At 45.2% G+C, this 20,304-nt stretch overlaps 1 protein-coding gene across 2 annotated transcripts; it reads left to right on the forward strand.

The window, feature by feature from the left end:
• The first annotated feature begins 891 nt into the window (after positions 1-891).
• On the forward strand, positions 892-12,420 carry LOC136619740 (uncharacterized WD repeat-containing protein alr2800-like). 2 transcript variants are annotated; one of them, XM_066594504.1, is made up of 8 exons: positions 892-1,033; positions 3,774-4,013; positions 4,464-4,665; positions 4,770-4,876; positions 5,744-5,890; positions 6,667-6,747; positions 9,328-9,540; positions 12,206-12,420. In XM_066594504.1, exons 2-8 carry the CDS (start codon positions 3,789-3,791, stop codon positions 12,323-12,325), a joined length of 1,095 nt encoding a protein of 364 aa, XP_066450601.1. In that variant the 5' UTR covers positions 892-1,033; positions 3,774-3,788; the 3' UTR covers positions 12,326-12,420. The 2 variants fall into 2 exon arrangements, with proteins under 2 accessions (XP_066450601.1, XP_066450609.1); XM_066594512.1 differs by having other exon boundaries at positions 4,464-4,644.
• Positions 12,421-20,304: the final 7,884 nt, after the last annotated feature.

Genomic DNA, 20,304 nt, shown 5'->3' on the forward strand with positions numbered 1-20,304 from the left:
GGTGAGCAGTGGATTTCGCTCTATGACATTCACCGAGATGTGATGGAATAGAAGCAGAACCCAAGGAGGTGATTGCAGAAGAAGACACTCTAATCCCCCCAAGTTACCTCCTTGGCTGCTGTTTCTGTTCCATCACATCTCGGTCTATGTTGTTGGAGGTCCCGGATCCAGACCCCTTTACAGAAGCGCGCATATTTCGCCCTTTTGGTTCCTTCCTCTGGCTATTCTGAGGTCTTGTGTGCTGTTGTCATCCTCCAGTCTATCACATGCTTGATTAGCGCATGAACCCGGACGCCATCTTGGCACAACCGCTTAAACCTCTTGAGGACACGGCCATTTTCTGTTTATTTTCCTCGCCGCCTTCCAACATCCACAGTTTTTTTTATTTATTATCGCCGCAGCTCTACGCGGCCTCATTTTTTTGTAAAACGAGTGGGTTTTTAATTAAAAAAACGTTTAAAAAAATTGAAGTCGGGTGAAATGGATTAGGTGCGGATTTTACATGGATCCACGGCAGATGCCCAGGGTGACGTCTACGGCGGGTCCGCGGTAAAACGTGCACAAACTTTGACATGGACTTTGGGATGGAAAGGCACCAAATCTACAGCAGAAATAACGCAGCCGATTGTGGTGTGCGCCCAAACCGAAGTCTGCGGGACGCACCTTATTCTGCGGGTCAGTACGGTTACGCTGAGGTGCGGGTAGTTTGTCCTATTTGGGGCAGATTTGCCGTGGATTTTCCATGCAGACCCCTCACATTCACAGCAGTAGTGTTCTCCGGTAATGTCCCCGCAGTTTTGTGGCGCGGGCAGCGATACAACTTCTTGTGTTTGTTGTCTCTTTGTCTCCCCCGCCGTGAAGCTTCAGCCGTTGCCGGGAGATAAAGAATAACAAAATCACTGGTGAGCCTTCCTTCCATAATGAAGCAGCTCTGGCTCTCGCCCCGATCACTCTGCACCTCTAACACTCGCCTGGCATCCTGAGAATGACAGGATGAGCAGCCTGAGCACCTCCTAATTCACCTGCGGAAAAGGTAGGAAGAGATCAGGGGAGCAAGGAAAGATCGGGAGGGCAGAGAGAGATCAGAGGAAAAGACAGAGATCAGGGATGAAGAGAGGGATCAGAGGAGAAGAGAGAGATCAGAGGAGAAGAGAAAGATCAAAGATGAAGAGAGGGATCAGAGGAGAAGAGAGAGATCAGAGGAGAAGACAGAGATCTGGGATGAAGAGAGGGATCAGAGGGGAAGAGAGAGATCAGAGGAGAAGAGAAAGATCAAAGATGAAGAGAGAGATCGGAGGAGAAGAGAGAGATCAGAGGAGAAGACAGAGATCAGGGATGAAGAGAGGGATCAGAGGAGAAGAGAGAGATCAGAGGAGAAGACAGAGATCTGGGATGAAGAGAGGGATCAGAGGGGAAGAGAGAGATCAGAGGAGAAGAGAAAGATCAGAGGAGAAGACAAAGATCAGGGATGAAGAGAGAGATCAGAGGAGAAGAGAGAGATCAGGGATGAAGAGAGAGATCAGGGATGAAGAGAGAGATCAGGGATCAGAGGAGAAGAGAGGGATCAGAGGAGAAGAGAGGGATCAGAGGAGAAGAGAGGGATCAGAGGAGAAGAGAGGGATCAGAGGAGAAGAGAGAGATCGGAGGAGAAGAGAGAGATCAGAGGAGAAGAGAGAGATCAGGGATGAAGAGAGAGATCAGGGATGAAGAGAGAGATCAGGGATGAAGAGAGAGATCAGGGATCAGAGGAGAAAAGAGGGATCAGAGGAGAAGAGAGGGATCAGAGGAGAAGAGAGGGATCAGAGGAGAAGAGAGGGATCAGAGGAGAAGAGAGGGATCAGAGGAGAAGAGAGAGATCGGAGGAGAAGAGAGAGATCAGGGATGAAGAGAGAGATCAGGGATGAAGAGAGATCAGGGATGAAGAGAAAGATCGGAGGAGAAGAGAGAGATCAGGGATGAAGAGAGAGAGATCAGGGTTGAAGAGAGAGATCGGAGGAGAAGAGAGAGATCAGGGATGAAGAGAGAGATCAGGGATGAAGAGAGATCAGGGATGAAGAGAAAGATCGGAGGAGAAGAGAGAGATCAGGGATGAAGAGAGAGATCGGAGGAGAAGAGAGAGATCAGAGGAGAAGAGAGAGATCAGGGATGAAGAGGGAGCAGAGAGATTAGGGATGAAGAAGGAGCAGAGAGATCAGGGATGAAGAGAGATCAGGGATGAAGAGAGATCAGGGATGAAGAGAAAGATCGGAGGAGAAGAGAGAGATCAGGGATGAAGAGAGAGATCAGGGATGAAGAGAGATCAGAGATGAAGAGAAAGATCGGAGGAGAAGAGAGAGATCAGGGATGAAGAAGGAGCAGAGAGATCAGGGATGAAGAAGGAGCAGAGAGATCAGGGATGAAGAGAGAGATTGAAGGAGAAGAGAGATCAGGGATGAAGAGAGAGATCAGAGGAGAAGAGAAAGATCAGGGATGAAGAGAGAGAGATCGGAGGAGAAGAGAGAGATCGGAGGAGAAGAGAGAGATCGGAGGAGAAGAGAGAGATCGGAGGAGAAGAGAGAGATCGGAGGAGAAGAGAGAGATCGGAGGAGAAGAGAGAGATGGGAGGAGAAGAGAGAGATCGGAGGAGAAGAGAGAGATCAGGGATGAAGAGGGAGCAGAGAGATCAGGAATGAAGAAGGAGCAGAGAGATCAGGGATGAACAGAGAGATTGAAGGAGAAGAGAGATCAGGGATGAAGAAAGAGGTCAGGGATGAAGAGAAAGATCGGAGGAGAAGAGAGAGATCAGGGATGAAGAAGGAGCAGAGAGAGATCAGGGATGAAAAGAGATCGGAGGAGAAGAGAGGTCCGGGATGAGGAGAGAGATCGGAGGAGAGGAAAGAGATCAGGGATGAAGAGGAAGATTGGAGCAGAAGAGAGAGATCAGGGATGAAAAGAGAGATCGGAGGAGAAGAGAGAGATCGGAGAAGAGAGAGATCAGGGATGAAGAAGGAGCAAAGAGAGATCAGGGATGAAGAGAGAGATCGGAGGAGAAAAGAGAGATCAGGGATGAAGAAGGAGCAAAGAGAGATCAGGGATGAAGAGAGAGATCGGAGGAGAAAAGAGAGATCAGGGGAGAAGAGAGAGATTGGGGGGAAAGAGAGAGATCATGGAGAAGAGACATCAGAGGGATAAAGAGAGATCAGCTGAGAAAAGAGACGTCAGGGGAGCAGAGAGATCACATGAAGAGAGAGATCAGAGGAGAGGAGAAATATCAGAGGAGAGAGATCCGAGAAGATAGATCAGGGAAATGAGAGATAATAGAGAGATCAGAGGAAAAGAGAAACCAGAGGAGCAGAGAGTTCAGGGGGGCAGAGAGTTCAGGGGGGCAGAGAGTTCGGGGGGGGGCAGAGAGTTCAGGGGGGCAGAGAGTTCGAGGGGAGCAGAGAGTTCGGGGGGGCAGAGAGTTCGGGGGGGGGCAGAGAGTTCGGGGGGGGGCAGAGAGTTCAGGGGAGCAGAGACGTCAGAGGAGCAGAGACTTCAAAGGAGCAGAGAGTTCAGGGGAGCAGAGATCAGGAAAGAAGAGAGAACATTGGAACAGAGAGATCGGGATATCAGGAAAGCAGGAAGGCCTGCAGAGCGGTAGAGGTAAATCCCTTGGTGCTGATGTTGCGCAGGACACGGCTAATGAACACGCGTGTGCGGTTTCCTAGGGTTAGAACAGAGAGCTATTACATTAGGTGACGTGAGATAATATGGCTGACAGGAAGCGACTTCCTCTTGGTTCTCCCCTGCAGGGTGCTACGGGTGTGATGTCTCGCCGACGCCTGGAAGAAGCTCTCCTTAGGTCCACGGCTCTAGAGAGCTCCGGGGAGAGCGTGGATGAAGCCTCGGATGACGAGGAGTGTGGGAGATACGCTGAGCTGTTGGTCAGACACCGCGTCCCTCTGGCCAAGGACTTGCACAGCATCTTCAGCCTCCGCTTCTCACCTGGCGGCAAGCAGCTGGCGGTCGGATTCGGGAATGGCGCAATCCAGGTAACGAGATGCAGGAATGGAGCAAGGGGCGTCCCACCATGGGAAATATATATATATATATATATATGTGTGTGCGTGAGAAGACTCTGACATGACTGTGAAGCCCCGCCCACTTATGGTATGTAGCTTCAGAAATGTGGCGTTCTACATTTTTCACTAGATCAGGGCACTTCGTGTATCAATTCCACCCCGCTTTTATAATTCTCTGCTTGCGGTCAGTGAATGGAAACACTTATTGCTTCCAGCTGATGGGCTAGTTGCAGTGTGATGTAGGCGATCTTCCATCAGCTAAGCGCCAATCTCTGTCTTCCCCGCAGTCCAGTCTGGTTGAGCCCCGTACGCTGATACATTGTAACAAGCCCATTCTAGTGCCTGCGGTCCTGCGGCTCGCTCTTGGGGTGATAAGCGGTTGTCTGCAGGACGCACTAGAATGTCTCTGATCTGCTTCAGATCGTTCACGTGGAGAGCGGCGGTCTCGGGGCGACGCTGTTCTCTGGGCATCGCACAAGGCAAGCGACGACGTCCCTCAGCTTCCACCCCGTCAACAGCAACATCCTGGTGGGCGCCGGCGCCGACGGCCTCGTCTCCTTCTACGACATCAAGTCTGCGCTGAATGTTCTAACACTCACAGGTGACGGCATCCTCCTCTACGGTAACGATTGGGGGGGATGAAGGAAGGTCTGACTGTTTATGTCCCCCCAGACTAATAACGGTTTTCGTTGTCGTTAATTAGGCTTTTTTGATTGTATCTTCCAGAGCCGGAGAACGAGATTCATGCGCTGGATTTCAGCATGGACAGCAGTGTGTTCGCCACGGCGGGGCGGGACCGGCACATCCGTATATATGATGGTCAAACCAATGAGGTAACGCGCCCATCAGATGGCGTATATCACAGGGACCACCAGTATGGCTGCCATGACTGCCCACGGGAGGACTCCTGGGTGGCAGACCTGCTTAGTGTTACGGGCAAGGGATTTAAATGGAACGGCCCCTTTATTAGAGCCCGTCCACATTAGACGGGTAAATCCAGCGATCGGAGCGACTTCCAACAAGGCCGGTCATCGGTGCTAGACTAGCCGGGGGCTCCCTGCCAACCAGGATGGGAGGTCAGAATTTGGCGCAAGCAGCATGAATCGCTGACCCCTTCCTGTCAGCTGGTCAGAACATGTCAGCACCTCCATCTAATCTGCAGCAACTACAAGAAGCTTCCTGTCCGCAGGGGCCGGTATTCCTGCAGAACCATTTCATCACCGAGTGGGATCTACACCACGACGAACTGCTGCGGTTCTGAAGACAGGGGTTAACCCTTTGGAATCCAATCTTGGATTCAGGGTTTCTTAGGGGGCTTTCTGTTTAAGCCATTATACAATGCCGCCATCTACTGGCTAGAGCCAGTACTGCAGTGTGGGACATGCTGGAGAAGCGCCCAACAACAGTGCTGCCAGTAATATACAGTAAGAATACCCTGCCGGACATCTTCCGACATCGGAGCTGTACAGCCTTCAATCAGAATGTCTTTAGACGTCAGACAGTGGATTGGAAGGGGTTAATAAAGGGGCCGTTCGGCGCACTTAGTAGATGCGTTGATGTACAGATAGGACGCTCAGCGGTCAGTGTTCCTGGTTATAACGCTATATGGGATCTAATGTCAGAAGTGGCATCTATGTGCAGCTCCGCCCACATATAATCAGGTACCTGATGGGAGTTGTAGTCCGTGTTTTATGTCCCAGATCTTGAACTTCTTGATGGCCCCGGACTTCCTGATGGATGACGATCTGACGCTGACCAGCGGTCACACACGCAGGATCTTCGCGCTCAAGTTTCACCCCTCTGAACGCCATGTTTTTGTGACGGGCGGCTGGGACAATTCCATAAAGGTATGTATCTGATATATGATATAGAGGTCACCGGATAAGGTTATTCTCTGCCCTCTATCCAGCCCGATGGTCACTAGCGCGTCTGAAAATGGCGCTGCCATGTAAATACAGCTTCCTGCTTGTTACAACGTATTGGTGCAGGTGAAATGGATCAGTCTGGAGTCTGGAGCTCACAGAGCATTGTCTAGACTGGTTACAGTTGTATCCACTTCTCAGCTGAGGGCAGGACTAGCTGTATACAATGTATCAGTATTAAGTCTGAGCTGTTTAACTCACAGAGCATTGCCCGGACTAGATACAATTGTATCAACTTCTCAGCTGAGGGCAGGACTAGCTATGTACAATGTATCAGTCTGGAGTCAGGGCTGTTGAGCTCACAGAGCATTGCCTGTACTGGTTACCATTGTATCCACTTCTCAGCTGAGAGCAGGACCAGGTGTGTACAATGTATTAGTCTGGAAACCGAGCTCCAGAGCTCACAGAGCATTGTGTAAACTGATCACATTTGCTTTCACTTCTCAGCTGGGAGCATAACTAGATAAGTACAATGTATCAGTCTGCAGTCTGGGCTGTTGAGCTCACAGAGCATTGTCTACACTGGATAGAACTGTATCTACATCTCAGCTGAGAGGAAGTCTAGCTATGTACAGTGTTTCAGTCTGGAGTCCGGGCTGTTTAGCTCACAGAGCATTGTCTAGTCTGGATTCAATCGTAACAAACCTTCAGCTGTGTCACATTTCATTACTGAAGTGTACTCTTATTTTATCTGATCCGAGGTCTGGGACAAGCGGATGGCGAAGGAAGCGCGGAGCCTGATCAGCGGCCCTCACATTTGTGGCCCAGGGATTGATATTTGGGTGAGTGCTCACAGGGCGGGGTCAGGGTCAGACTACTAGATGTTTCCGGATTATTGTCCACATCACAGCCTCCGACATAACTGACATATTGTACTCCATTAACCCTTTCCTCCTCTTAAAGGGAACCCGTCAGGTGCTCTGAGCTACGGTCTCACGGGATCGGCGCCGCTCAGTTCGGCGGTTTGGGATCCTACAGCCCTTAGAATCTGACCGGTTCCCTCAATGCCATACATTTAGGCCTGTGTAACACAAACGTTATTGCGCAAAACTTGGGGCGTGCGATACGCAGGGAATACAACCCAGTCCGTTTCGTTGGGTTCCTTCATATAAGCGTGTTATGCGCGTAAATTTCGTTTGCGCAAAAAAAATACACAGCGTGCCATAGATCCCTTCACATTAGTACACGAGCATGGCACATAATGAACTCATTAACCTAATTGCCCATGTCGATGAATCAGAACACGGTTATGTTTATTTTGCGTGCCCGAAAATACATTAAAACACGAAAATACGCAGCCTAAATGCGCTTACGCCCGTGTCACACCGGCCCGAAGAGAAGTTTTCTGGCACATGAAAAAAAATGATACAGGCTTAGGCTGGATTCACACGAACGTATATCGGCTGGGTTTTTAACGCCGAGCCGATATACGGTGTCCTCATCTGCAGGGGGGGAGGATGGAAGAGCCAGGAGGGGGAATTGAGCTTCCGCCCCCTCTCTGCCTCCTCTCCACCCCTCTGCACTATTTGCAAGGAAAGGAAACGGGATGGGGGCGGGGCCAAGGGTTTTAGAATTAGCCCCACCCCCATCCCGCCTCTCCTCATTGCAAATAGTGCAGAGGGGCGGAGAGGAGACAAAGAGGGGGCGAGAGCTCAGAGCACTGCTCCTGGCTCTTCCAGCCTCCTCCCCCTGCAGAGAGAGACGCCGTATTTCGGCTCGGCGTGAAAACCGAGCCGATATACGGTCGTCTGAATCCAGCCTTAAAATGAAAAAAAAGTGAATACTCCCCCATTCCAGCGGCTCCCCGTCCGGCGCAGCCGCGCCATTGTATGCTGCACAGAACCAGCGTGAGCTACAAGCAGCGTCGGGCGGTCGGATGCCATTCATTGTGCCGCTCAGCCACTCGCTGGGTTCAGCGGTGATCATTCCATGGTCACTAAAGTCTGTGAGTGGCTGAGCGGCACAATGAATGGCATGTGACCGCCCGCCGCTGGTTCTGGGCGCCGTCGGCGGGCACAGGGCTGCAGCGCTGGATGGGGAGCCGCCGGAAGAGGGGAATATTCAGTTTTTCTTCATTTTAAGCCCGTCTATATTTTTTTAGGTTCCAGAAGACTCTCCTCCGACAGTGATTGGCTGCGATGCGGCTGACTGATCGTCCGAGATCGGGGGTAATCCGGGCGCAGATCTACAGCGGTGTGATAACACAATAACCCGCTGCCTGGATCCCCACTGCACTGCTGGGCGCTCGCCCTGATGGCCCCTCCTCGTATTGCGCTGTTTTTTGCTCCCGTAATACTAAAAACGTCCCCCTTATGGTTAGTGTTGGGACGTATGTATCGGAATTGCCCATTCAAGCCAAGAGAATCACGTAAATACGCGCGACACAACCCTTCTGCGTTTTTTTTTTGGAAAAACGCAATGAATACGCGGGCAAAAAAAAAAAGGCAAATCCACAGTGAATCCGCGCGGCGGTTGTGGTGAGCGAAAACGCTGCATATTTCTGGGACTGAAGCATCGCCCGGCCGTGTGAACAAGCCCCTGGGGTCACACGGCGCAGTTTTGCAGCGTACTCTGCGACAAATTCTCTTGCAAATCTTCATTTGATGGAACAATACCTCTGCAGCGCCACCTATTGGAAGGCAGCATTCCTACAAGTCAATGTTAGACTCCTTATACAAGCCTTGTAACAATGACTGGGAATTGAAAGCCAAGTCAGAATCTATGCACAGACAGCTGTTTCGGGATGTTTGCCCCTCATCAGTGTACAGTGAGAGTCTGCCTGTGATGTGGGTCGGGGACGCTATCCTTTCTCCTTAGAGAGGGCACCTAGAAGGCGAGTGAGGAGCCTTAGAAGGCCATCCATGCTCCTCTGGGTAATGTGTAGAGATGAGCGAACGTACTCGTTAAGGGCGATTTCGCAACCTGACTACTCGGGTGAAAAGATTCGGGGGGCGCCGGGGGGCAGGGGCGGCGTGGTGGAGCAAGGGGGAGCAGGGGGGAGCTCTCTCTCTCCCCCCCCCCCTCTGCAACCCCCCGCTCACCCCCGGCGCCCCCCGAATCTTTTCACTCGAGTAGTCAGGTTGCGAAATCGCTCATCTCTAGTAATGTGCAAATAAGGGAGATGGAACAATACCTCTGCAGCGCCACCTATTGGAAGGCAGCATTCCTACAAGTCAATGTTAGACTCTTTATACAAGCCTTGTATCTAGTCACCTCCAGAGCTGCATTCACAGCTCTGCTGGTTGTCATACGTCACTGCTGCCCTCTGCTGGTTTACAGTCTGTATAGAGGATGTCCTGCCATGCTGCATCCTGGGAGATTAAAGGATTCCTTCTCTCATTTTTCACTTTGCACCCTAACAGGACAACCACATCCTGAGCGGCTCTTGGGTGGCAACGAACGCTCTGCAGCTCTGGGATTTGCGGTCCTCCAGTCTGATACAAGATATTCCATTTCCTGCCCCTGTCCTGCAGGGGGAGTTCTTGTACGCAGCTCGGTTCTGTACTGAGCACGTGGTCTTGGCCGGAGGCAGCGGAACGTGCAGCGCCCGCACCATCAACCTGCAGACGCAAGAGGTAAGGAAAGATCCCTCTGCTGGAAGAGATGTCACCAGGACTTCCGCTCTGTCACCTGCTGTTGTAAGACAGAAATAGACGCAATAGCAACGTTTCCCAGCAGCCCCTGCTGGTTCAGTGTCTGTGCAGAGATTTTTCATCCTCTCTGTCTTCTGGGCGATGTAGTTTTTACACCACACAGTACGCAGCAGTCTGAGGTAGAAATAATATTTTCCGCCAGCAGTGTTGCAGCATCACGCAGCTCTCAGCACCTGCTGGTTCAGTGTCTGCAAGAGACAGGTGTCGTTCTGATGCATTCTGGGAGATATAGTATTTACAGAAGACACTAACCAGAAATAAGTATCACCTAGTAATAATATTTCATATCTTTCATATCTATATTTGACTCCATGCAGCATCACAGCACCTTGCACCACTCAGTACCTGCTGGTTCAGTGTCTGCACAAAGGATGTTTGGCCTCTCCGTATTATAGAAGATGTCTTATTTACAGCAGACACCGTTCAGTTGTATCATGTAGGAGAAATGATATTTCGCACCCAGCAGTAACACATTATATTGCACCTCTCAGTACTGCTGGTTCAGTGTCTGTACAGGGCAGGTTTTGTTATGATGCATTCTGCGAAATGTAGTGTTTACAGCAAACACTATATAGGAGTAGGAAGTATAAATAATGATATTGCCCATGATGCATTGCCACAGCACCTTGCAGTTTTCAATACCTGCTGGTTCAGTGTCTGCACTGGGCAGGTTCTGTTATAATGCATTCTGGGAGATGTATTGTTTACAGCAGTCACTATCCAGTAATATCACGTAGTAATAATGACATTTTCCACCATGCAGTTTCGCAGCACCTCACAGTTCTTAGTACCTGCTGGTTCAGTGTCTGTATAGAGGAGGTTTTGTTATGATGCATTCTGGGAGATGTAGCATTTACAGCAAACACTATATAGGAATTTGAAGTGGAAATAATGATATTGCCATGATGCATTGTCGCAGCACCTCGCAGCTCTCAGTACCTGCTGGTTCAGTGTCTGTAGAGGGCAGGTTTTGTTATGATGCATTCTGGGGGATGTAGTATTTACAACAGGCAGCTAATAATAACTGTATTTCCTCCAGAGTGTAGAGCATTATAGGATCTCGGCTAATCTTTTATCTACATGCACCCACGGATTCTACTCCAGTCCCACCTAGATCTGCACTCCTCTGACTTCACATCTGTCAGTGCCCCTGCTTGTTCAGTGTGTGCAGAGATGTAAGCATAGTGCAGCGGGTAACAGGATCCCATAGAGTGCTCCTATAGGGGAAGCCAGAAGAACTTTGTAAAGCAGCTCTGGCTGTGACTAGAGCATAAGACACGATGTAACGTAAGGCCAGCACAGGATGAACTCTTCTGTAGCCCCGTTGTGTTTTGTTGTTGCCGTTAGCGCCATTAATCTCAGCTCAATGCGAGGATTTTCCACCTTCTGTATTTTTTCACCCGCGGAGGAGAGAGCAAAGCTGCCTGGAAGGTGACCGGTAAAACCGCGTCTTGGAGACTCGCAGTCTCTGGGTTGTTTGTCTTCACAGCACAATCTGCACATTCCTGCATAATCCAGGCGCACATATCACATATCACGTATCAGTCGCTGTCCTTAACCCCTTCGTGACCACAAGGATGCAACTATTGTGGTCGATCTCCACTTTTCAATAGCCAGACCCTTTTTATCTTTCCGCCGACATGGCCGTATGAGGGCCTGGCTTTTGCGCGGCGAGCTGTAGTTTTTATTGGGTGCATATAATGTATTGTAGAACTTTTATTGGGCCCCCTGCAGACGGGCGGGAAGTAATTGCGCTCTGAATGGAGCCTGATCACGTCTTCTTGCGAGCGGTTTATGGACAGGTAAGTTTTTTCCGCAGGCCGGTACAATAACAACACCAATCAAAACTTTTTTGGGGTAATATATTTTTTATATCGTTTATGGTGCGGGATAAAAAAAATGGTCAATTTATTGTACGGGTCGTTATGGGTATCACTGCCAGCCGCCATACTTACTGATATACTGATACAAGATATAAGGGCAGGTGTAGAACCACAACCCCCAGCATGCAGACAGCCAGATTGTTATACGTCTGGGCTCTCTCAGCATTTCAAGCCTGTCTGCATGCTGGGGGTTGTGGTTCCACACCGGCCCTTGTATCAGTAAGTATGGCTGATGACAGTAATTTCTTTAGATATGTCCTTTAGACATGAAAGAGAAGAAAGTGCACAAAAAAAAGGTTTTTACTAACTCTACAATTTTTAACTTTTTTTTTTTTTTTAACATTTTTTTTTTTTTTTACATTTTATATGGCCCGTTAGGGGATTTGAACCTACGATGCTTGAACTGCAATGCATTATCACTAATCCTAGCGATCACAGGCCATTGTGTAGCATACATAGAGGAGGGCTGATGACATCACAGAGGGTGCACCCTCCCTCTGTGAACCCATGGCATGTAAGGGGTTAACAGCGGGAGTCTGTCAGTCCTAGCCGACTCCCGCTGCAGATCTCGCTGGCTCAGCTTCTGAGCCTGCATCTTCCATGGGACGTAAATGTATGCCCGCTCTACATTTATGTCCTGGGGCGGGAAGGGGTTAAAGGGGAGCGCCACCCAACGTTCAACGCCTTCTGTTCTTATTTTGCAGGTTTTCGGAGAGGTGTCACTTTGCAACAAGGCTGTGCAGGCGGTAGATGCTGCCCCCGGTGGTCAAGTTGTGGCAGTGGGCGGAGTCGGCGGCAATCTTCACATTGCAGAACTGTGTTGACGATGGCCCGATCCAGCAGCGGTCCCCCCTCATTCCAGAAGTTCTATATAGACATGACCCGCACAGAGTAGTCAGTAAACGTGTAAATCCTTGCAGTACTCCTCTTGTCGTCATTCTGAGCTTACATCTTTTCTACTCCAGTCACACCCTGAGCTGCAGCGAAAAATGTACCACTTATTATTCATATTATGTCAACCCTCCCCCTGTAAAGCATTTCAGCTGGGGTGTTGTAATGTCTCGTACTCTGCTGCCTTGCATTGCAGAAGATGTAGGGCTGCATACGCGCCGTGTAAGATGCAAACACTACAACTTCCAGAATGCAGTCTGTTGGGATGACAGTGAACCAGCAGAGGGGTACTGGAAAATGCAAGGTCAGAACTAAGAAGAAGGCAGCAGAATTGTGAACGCAGCTTCGGATGTGACTGGAGTATAAGATGAAGAAATGCAAAGTTACTGTACATTCTATGCAGTTACTGTGTCACTTAGTTTTTGGGGCGCCCTCTGCTGGCAGACCACTGTGATGTCGTCGCAGGACATTCTGCCGCTTCTTCCAGACTTCTCTGTTTAAGCTGTCAGATTCGGCGCTGTGGATCTAAATGTTTCTGTGTTTTTCTTGGAAAATATATGTATTTTTTTTCTGCATTCGAAGTCCCAGAACTGTCTTAGTGTTCCAGGGACGGAGCTCTTTGAGGGATTTCTTTTGTGTTATGAGCGGTAGTTTTTATTTGTACCATTTTGGGGTACATATGATTTTTTTGATCACTTTTATTGTTTTTGAGGAAGGTGAACCGAGGAACAAAGGATGTGGGCTCTTTTTTTTAAATCTAAGCAGGATAAAAAGTGTGTTCAATTTATTGTACAGGTCGGTGCAGACGCGACAATAACGAACGGGGGATTTTTAATTTTTAAATAAAACAGTGGAAGATGCTCAAAAAGAGGGTTTTTCAGCGATTTTCTTATTTTTTCGTAATTTTTTTTTTTTACATTGTTAAAGTCTCTGTAGGGGACTTGAACCTGCAATGCTTTGATCAATTTGATTATACACTGTAGTAATTGTGTACTGCAACGTATTATCATAGTGATCACAGGCCATGGCAGGCCCGGACAGCCCTCAGCGATTCCATGGTGAAGGGCTGATGACGTCACAGGGGTAGAGCCTTCCATCTGGGAACTTTTTACATGCCATGATCAACAATGAACATGGCATGTAATGGGTTAAAGGTGGTGTGGGCTCCAGCTCCCGTGTTTTAGCTGGCAGACCTGCGTTTACATTACTCCCTTTGTAGATGTCGGGCCTTTTCCTGAGGGCCGACCTCACTTACGTATCTCCAGCGTATTCAGTACCGTAATATAGGTGATGGTTTTTTTGTAGTAGTCTCTTAGTCTCTCTAGCTGTAGTCCTTGCAGCTTTGTTCTGGCACATTATGGAGCTGCGCTTCTCAAACTCTGGCTGCCTCCTTTCTGGTGCCACTGTCACTAATAGGCACAGATTCTCCAAGACACGTCTCAAACAGCTCCTAATCACTAAGGAGGGGGGCACTATTATTACTGGGGTCACTATGAGGATGGAGGGCACTATTATTACTGGGGTCACTATAAGGATAGAGGGCACTATTACTATTGGGGTCACTAAGGAGGGGGGCACTATTATTACTGGGGTCACTATGAGGATGGAGGGCACTATTATTACTGGGATCACTATGAGGATGGAGGGCACTATTACTATTAGGGTCACTAAGGAGGGGGGCACTATTATTACTGGGGTCACTATGAGGATGGAGGGCACTATTATTACTGGGATCACTATAAGGATAGAGGGCACTATTACTATTGGGGTCACTAAGGAGGGGGGCACTATTATTACCGCGGTCACTATGAGGATGGAGGGCACTATTATTACTGGGATCACTATGAGGATGGAGGGCACTATTACTATTAGGGTCACTATGGAGGGGGGCACTATTATTACTGGGGTCACTATAAGGATAGAGGGCACTTACTATTGGGGTCACTAAGGAGGGGGCACTATTATTACTGGGGTCACTATGAGGATGGAGGGCACTATTACTATTGGGGTCACTAAGTGAGGGCCACTATTACCCTTGGGCCACTATCAGTACTGAGCCATTAAGAGGGGCCACTATTACTGTAAGAACCATTGAGAGGAAGAATATTACTATGTAGGGGCTCTCTAACTTTGTATGTCACAGATGGAGCACCATTACAATGGGGTTGTTAACTAGAAATTCATTGGGGGTAGTAAAAGGATACAGAGAAGTCTTCATGGCCGTCTAGGCCCAAAAAACAAAAGTGGACTTCACCAATCAGAGGAGACGTCGCCTGGGATCGCTGGAGGTAACAGCACTGCTTACTACAAAAGGCCTTAGAGCATGGCCACACGACATGAAAAGGAGGACACCACTTGTCATCCAGGTGGAATAATGGAGGTAAAATCATATACTGTGATAAGCCACGCCCCAAACCACGGCTTTTTATCTTGTTTTTGATGACAAAGGTTACAACCATATCTGCATGGGTATTGGAAATACTTCACCCAACTGGTACAGGTGCGCTGTGGGTGAAGGAGCGCCACATCCTGTTTGCCCTCTCATTGCTTCCATAGGTTTGGAGGAACGGCAGAGCAGGGCAGAGGGTGCGCGGCAGGTGGCACTAAAGAGGTTTGCCAATGAGTTCTCCTTTCATGAGGAAGGGAAGTCATCAGCTTTCTTCCTGGAAGGAGAGCTAATTTGCATACCCCTTTTCCCAGGTAACATAGCATGACCTATAAGACTTCCTACGCCAACTTTGCATTCGCCACAAGGAGAAACAGCACCGCTTTGTGGAAACCATTAGGCCTCTGAAATGTGTATATTCTACTGTGCTGAAGCTGCTGAGGTGGAGATTATCAGGTTATGCAGGAGTCAAGGTGTGTATTAAGAGGTTCTGCAGCAGGAGTAAAAATAAACATCGATTCACTGATTTCCTTGGTGATGTTCACATAACTGTCACCAGGGGGCAACACAGACCTTACATTCCTCTTGGCATTACCGTTTTCCCATAAGTGTCAATTGTAGCTGGTTTTCCTCAGTCATAATGAGGGTCAAGGTCCCCCTGTGTTCTCCTCTCTGGATGGAAATGATGATGTCATACGGTCAGTCGTGTCCTTGGCCGCTCATGAGTAAATCGCTGTTAGTGATGAGAAACTTTAATCGTGTGCCAGCCATACAAGTGAGCGCCTGTGCTGACCCAACCGTGTCTATAGACCCATCAGAGATCCTATCTTCTTTGATTCTGCTAATTCCCAAGGATGAACTGTAAATAATGGCGCTGCTTAAAGTGACAGCGCAGAGTCCGGCTGCTGACCCTCTGAGAAAATGACAGGAGAGTCTTTGATAGAGATCAGAGAAGATTTACATTGTGTTTTACATATCCTGCAAATGGGAGGTATCTGCGCTAATTCAGATGTGATGCTGGATTAATGAGGACTTTGTGCTCACAGCAGCCCGGACAGAGAAACATGTTGTTCAACTCAACAATTATATAACGAAACAGGAAGAACAACATTCTCAATCCAAGTCCTGCTGAGAACAAACCTCCAAATGCTGGAGATAATGGGAAATGCCAGGGTCTATTATTGTATTACTACAATACTGCCCCCTATGTACAAGAATATAACTACTATAATACTGCCACTATGTACAAGAATATACAGTAACTACTATAATACTGCCCCCTATGTACAAGAATATAACTACTATAATACTGCCTCCTATGTACAAGAATATAACTACTATAATACTGCCCCCTATGTACCAGAATATAACTACTATAATACTGTGCCTAAGTACAAGAATATAACTACTATAATACTGCCCCCTATGTACAAGAATATAACTACTATAATACTGTGCCTAAGTACAAGAATATAACTACTATAATACTGCCCCCTATGTACCAGAATATAACTACTATAATACTGCCCCCTATGCACAAGAATATAACTACTATACTACTGCTCCCTATGTACAAGAATATAACTACTATAATACTGCCTCCTATGTATAAGAATATAACTACTATAATACTGCCCCCTATGTACAAGAATATAACTACTATAATACTGCCCCCTATGTACAGGAATATAACTACTATAATACTGCCCCCTATGTACAAGAATATAACTACTATAATACTGCCCTCTATGTACAAGAATATAACTACTATAATACTGCCTCCTATGTACAAGTATATAACTACTATAATACTGCCCCCTATGTACAAGAATATAACTACTATAATACTGCCTCCCATGTAAAAGAATATACCTGCTATAATACTGCCCCCTATGTACAAGAATATAACTACTATAATATTGCCCCCTATGTATAAGAATATAACTACCATAATACTGCCCCCTATGTACAAGAATATAACTACTATAATACTGCTCCCTATGTATAAGAATATAACTACTATAATACTGCTCCCTATGTACAAGAATATAACTACTATAATACTGCCCCCTATGCACAAGAATATAACTACTATAATACTGCCCCCTATGTACAAGAATATAACTACTATAATACTGCTCCCTATGTACAAGAATATAGCTACTATAATACTGCCTCCTATGTACAAGAATATAACTACCATAATACTGCCCCCTATGTACAAGAATATAACTACTATAATAATGCCTCCTATGTAAAAGAATATAACTAGTATAATACTGCCCCCTATGTACAAGAATATAACTACTATAATACTGCTCCTATGTATAAGAATATAACTACTATAATACTGCCCCCTATGTACAAGAATATAACTACTATAATAGTGCATCCTATGTACAAGAATATAAGTACTATAATACTGCTCCCTATGCACAAGAATATAAGTACTATAATACTGCTCCTATGTACAAGAATATAACTACTATAATACTGCTCACCTATGTACAAGAATATAACTACTATAATACTGCCCCCTATGTACAAGAATATAACTACTATAATACTGCCTCCTATGTATAAGAATATAACTACTATAATACTGCTCCTATGTATAAGAATATAACTACTATAATACTGCCTGCTATGTACAAGAATATAACTACTATAATACTGCCTCCTATGTACAAGAATATAACTACTATAATACTGCCCCCTATGTACAAGAATATAACTACTATAATACTGTCCCCTATGTACAAGAATATAACTACTATAATACTGTCCCCTATGTACAAGAATATAACTACTATAATACTGCTCCCTATGTACAACAATATAACTACTATAATACTGCTCCCTATGTTCAAGAATATAACTACTATAATACTGCCCCCTATGTATAAGAATATAACTACTATAATACTGCTCCTATGTACAAGAATATAAATACTATAATATTGCCCCCTATGTATAAGAATATAACTGCTATAATACTGCCTCCTATGTACAAGAATATAACTACTATAATACTGCCTCCTATGTACAAGAATATAACTACTATAATACTGTCCCCTATGTACAAGAATATAACTACTATAATACTGCTCCCTATGTACAACAATATAACTACTATAATACTGCTCCCTATGTACAAGAATATAACTGCTATAATACTGCCTCCTATGTACAAGAATATAACTACTATAATACTGCCCCCCATATACAAGAATATAACTACTATAATACTGCCTCCTATGTACAAGAATATAACTACTATAATACTGCCTCCTATGTACAAGAATATAACTACTATAATACTGCCCCCTATGTACAAGAATATAACTACTATAATACTGCCTCCTATGTACAAGAATATAACTACTATAATACTGCCTCCTATGTACAAGAATATAACTACTATAATACTGCCCCCTATGTACAAGAATATAACTACTATAATACTGCCTCCTATGTACAAGAATATAACTACTATAATACTGCTCCCTATGTACAAGAATATAACTACTATAATACTGCCCCCTATGTACAAGAATATAACTACTATAATAGTGCCCCTTATGTACAAGAATATAACTACTATAATACTGCTCCTATGTACAAGAATATAACTACTATAATACTGCCCCCTATGTACAAGAATATAACTACTATAATACTGCTCCCTATGTACAACAATATAAGTACTATAATACTGCTCCCTATGTACAAGAATATAACTACTATAATACTGCCCCCTATGTATAAGAATATAACTACTATAATACTGCTCCTATGTACAAGAATATAACTACTATAATATTGCCCCCTAGGTATAAGAATATAACTGCTATAATACTGTCCCTATGTACAAGAATATAACTACTATAATACTGCCCCCTATGTACAAGAATATAACTACTATAATACTGCTCCCTATGTACAACAATATAACTACTATAATACTGCTCCCTATGTACAAGAATATAACTGCTATAATACTGCCTCCTATGTACAAGAATATAACTACTATAATACTGCCCCCCATATACAAGAATATAACTACTATAATACTGCCTCCTATGTACAAGAATATAACTACTATAATACTGCCTCCTATGTACAAGAATATAACTACTATAATACTGCCCCCTATGTACAAGAATATAACTACTATAATACTGCCTCCTATGTACAAGAATATAACTACTATAATACTGCCTCCTATGTACAAGAATATAACTACTATAATACTGCCCCCTATGTACAAGAATATAACTACTATAATACTGCCTCCTATGTACAAGAATATAACTACTATAATACTGCTCCCTATGTACAAGAATATAACTACTATAATACTGCCCCCTATGTACAAGAATATAACTACTATAATAGTGCCCCTTATGTACAAGAATATAACTACTATAATACTGCTCCTATGTACAAGAATATAACTACTATAATACTGCCCCCTATGTACAAGAATATAACTACTATAATACTGCTCCCTATGTACAACAATATAACTACTATAATACTGCCCCCTATGTACAAGAATATAACTACTATAATACTGCTCCTATGTACAAGAATATAACTACTATAATATTGCCCCCTAGGTATAAGAATATAACTGCTATAATACTGTCCCTATGTACAAGAATATAACTACTATAATACTGCCCCCTATGTACAAGAATATAACTACTATAATATTGCCCCCTATGTATAAGAATATAACGACTATAATACTGCCTCCTATGTACAAGAATATAACTACTATAATACTGTCCCCTATGTACAAGAATATAACTGCTATAATACTGCCTCCTATGTACAAGAATATAACTACTATAATACTGCTCCTATGTACAAGAATATAACTACTATAATACTGCTCCCTATGTACAACAATATAACTACTATAATACTGCTCCCTATTTACAAGAATATAACTACTATAATACTGCCCCCTATGTATAAGAATATAACTACTATAATACTGCCTCCTATGTACAAGAATATAACTACTATAATAATGCCTCCTATGTACAAGAATATAACTACTATAATAATGCCTCCTATGTACAAGAATATAACTACTATAATACTGCCTCCTATGTACAAGAATATAACTACTATAACACGGCATCCTATGTACAAGAATATAGCTACTATAATAATGCCTCCTATGTACAAGAATATAACTGCTATAATACTGCCCCCTATGTACAAGTATATAACTGCTATAATACTGCCTCCTATGTACAAGAATATAATTACTATAATACTGCCCCCTATGTGCAAGAATATAACTACTATAATACTGCCTCTATGTAGAAGAATATAACGACTATAACACTGCCTCCTATGTACAAGAATATAACTACTATAATACTGCCTCCTATGTACAAGAATATAACTACTATAATACTGCCCCCCATATACAAGAATATAACTACTATAATACTGCCTCCTATGTACAAGAATATAACTACTATAATACTGCCTCCTATGTACAAG

The sequence above is a fragment of the Eleutherodactylus coqui genome, chromosome 1 (assembly GCF_035609145.1).
Source record: "Eleutherodactylus coqui strain aEleCoq1 chromosome 1, aEleCoq1.hap1, whole genome shotgun sequence".
NCBI classification, from domain to species: Eukaryota; Metazoa; Chordata; class Amphibia; order Anura; family Eleutherodactylidae; genus Eleutherodactylus; species Eleutherodactylus coqui.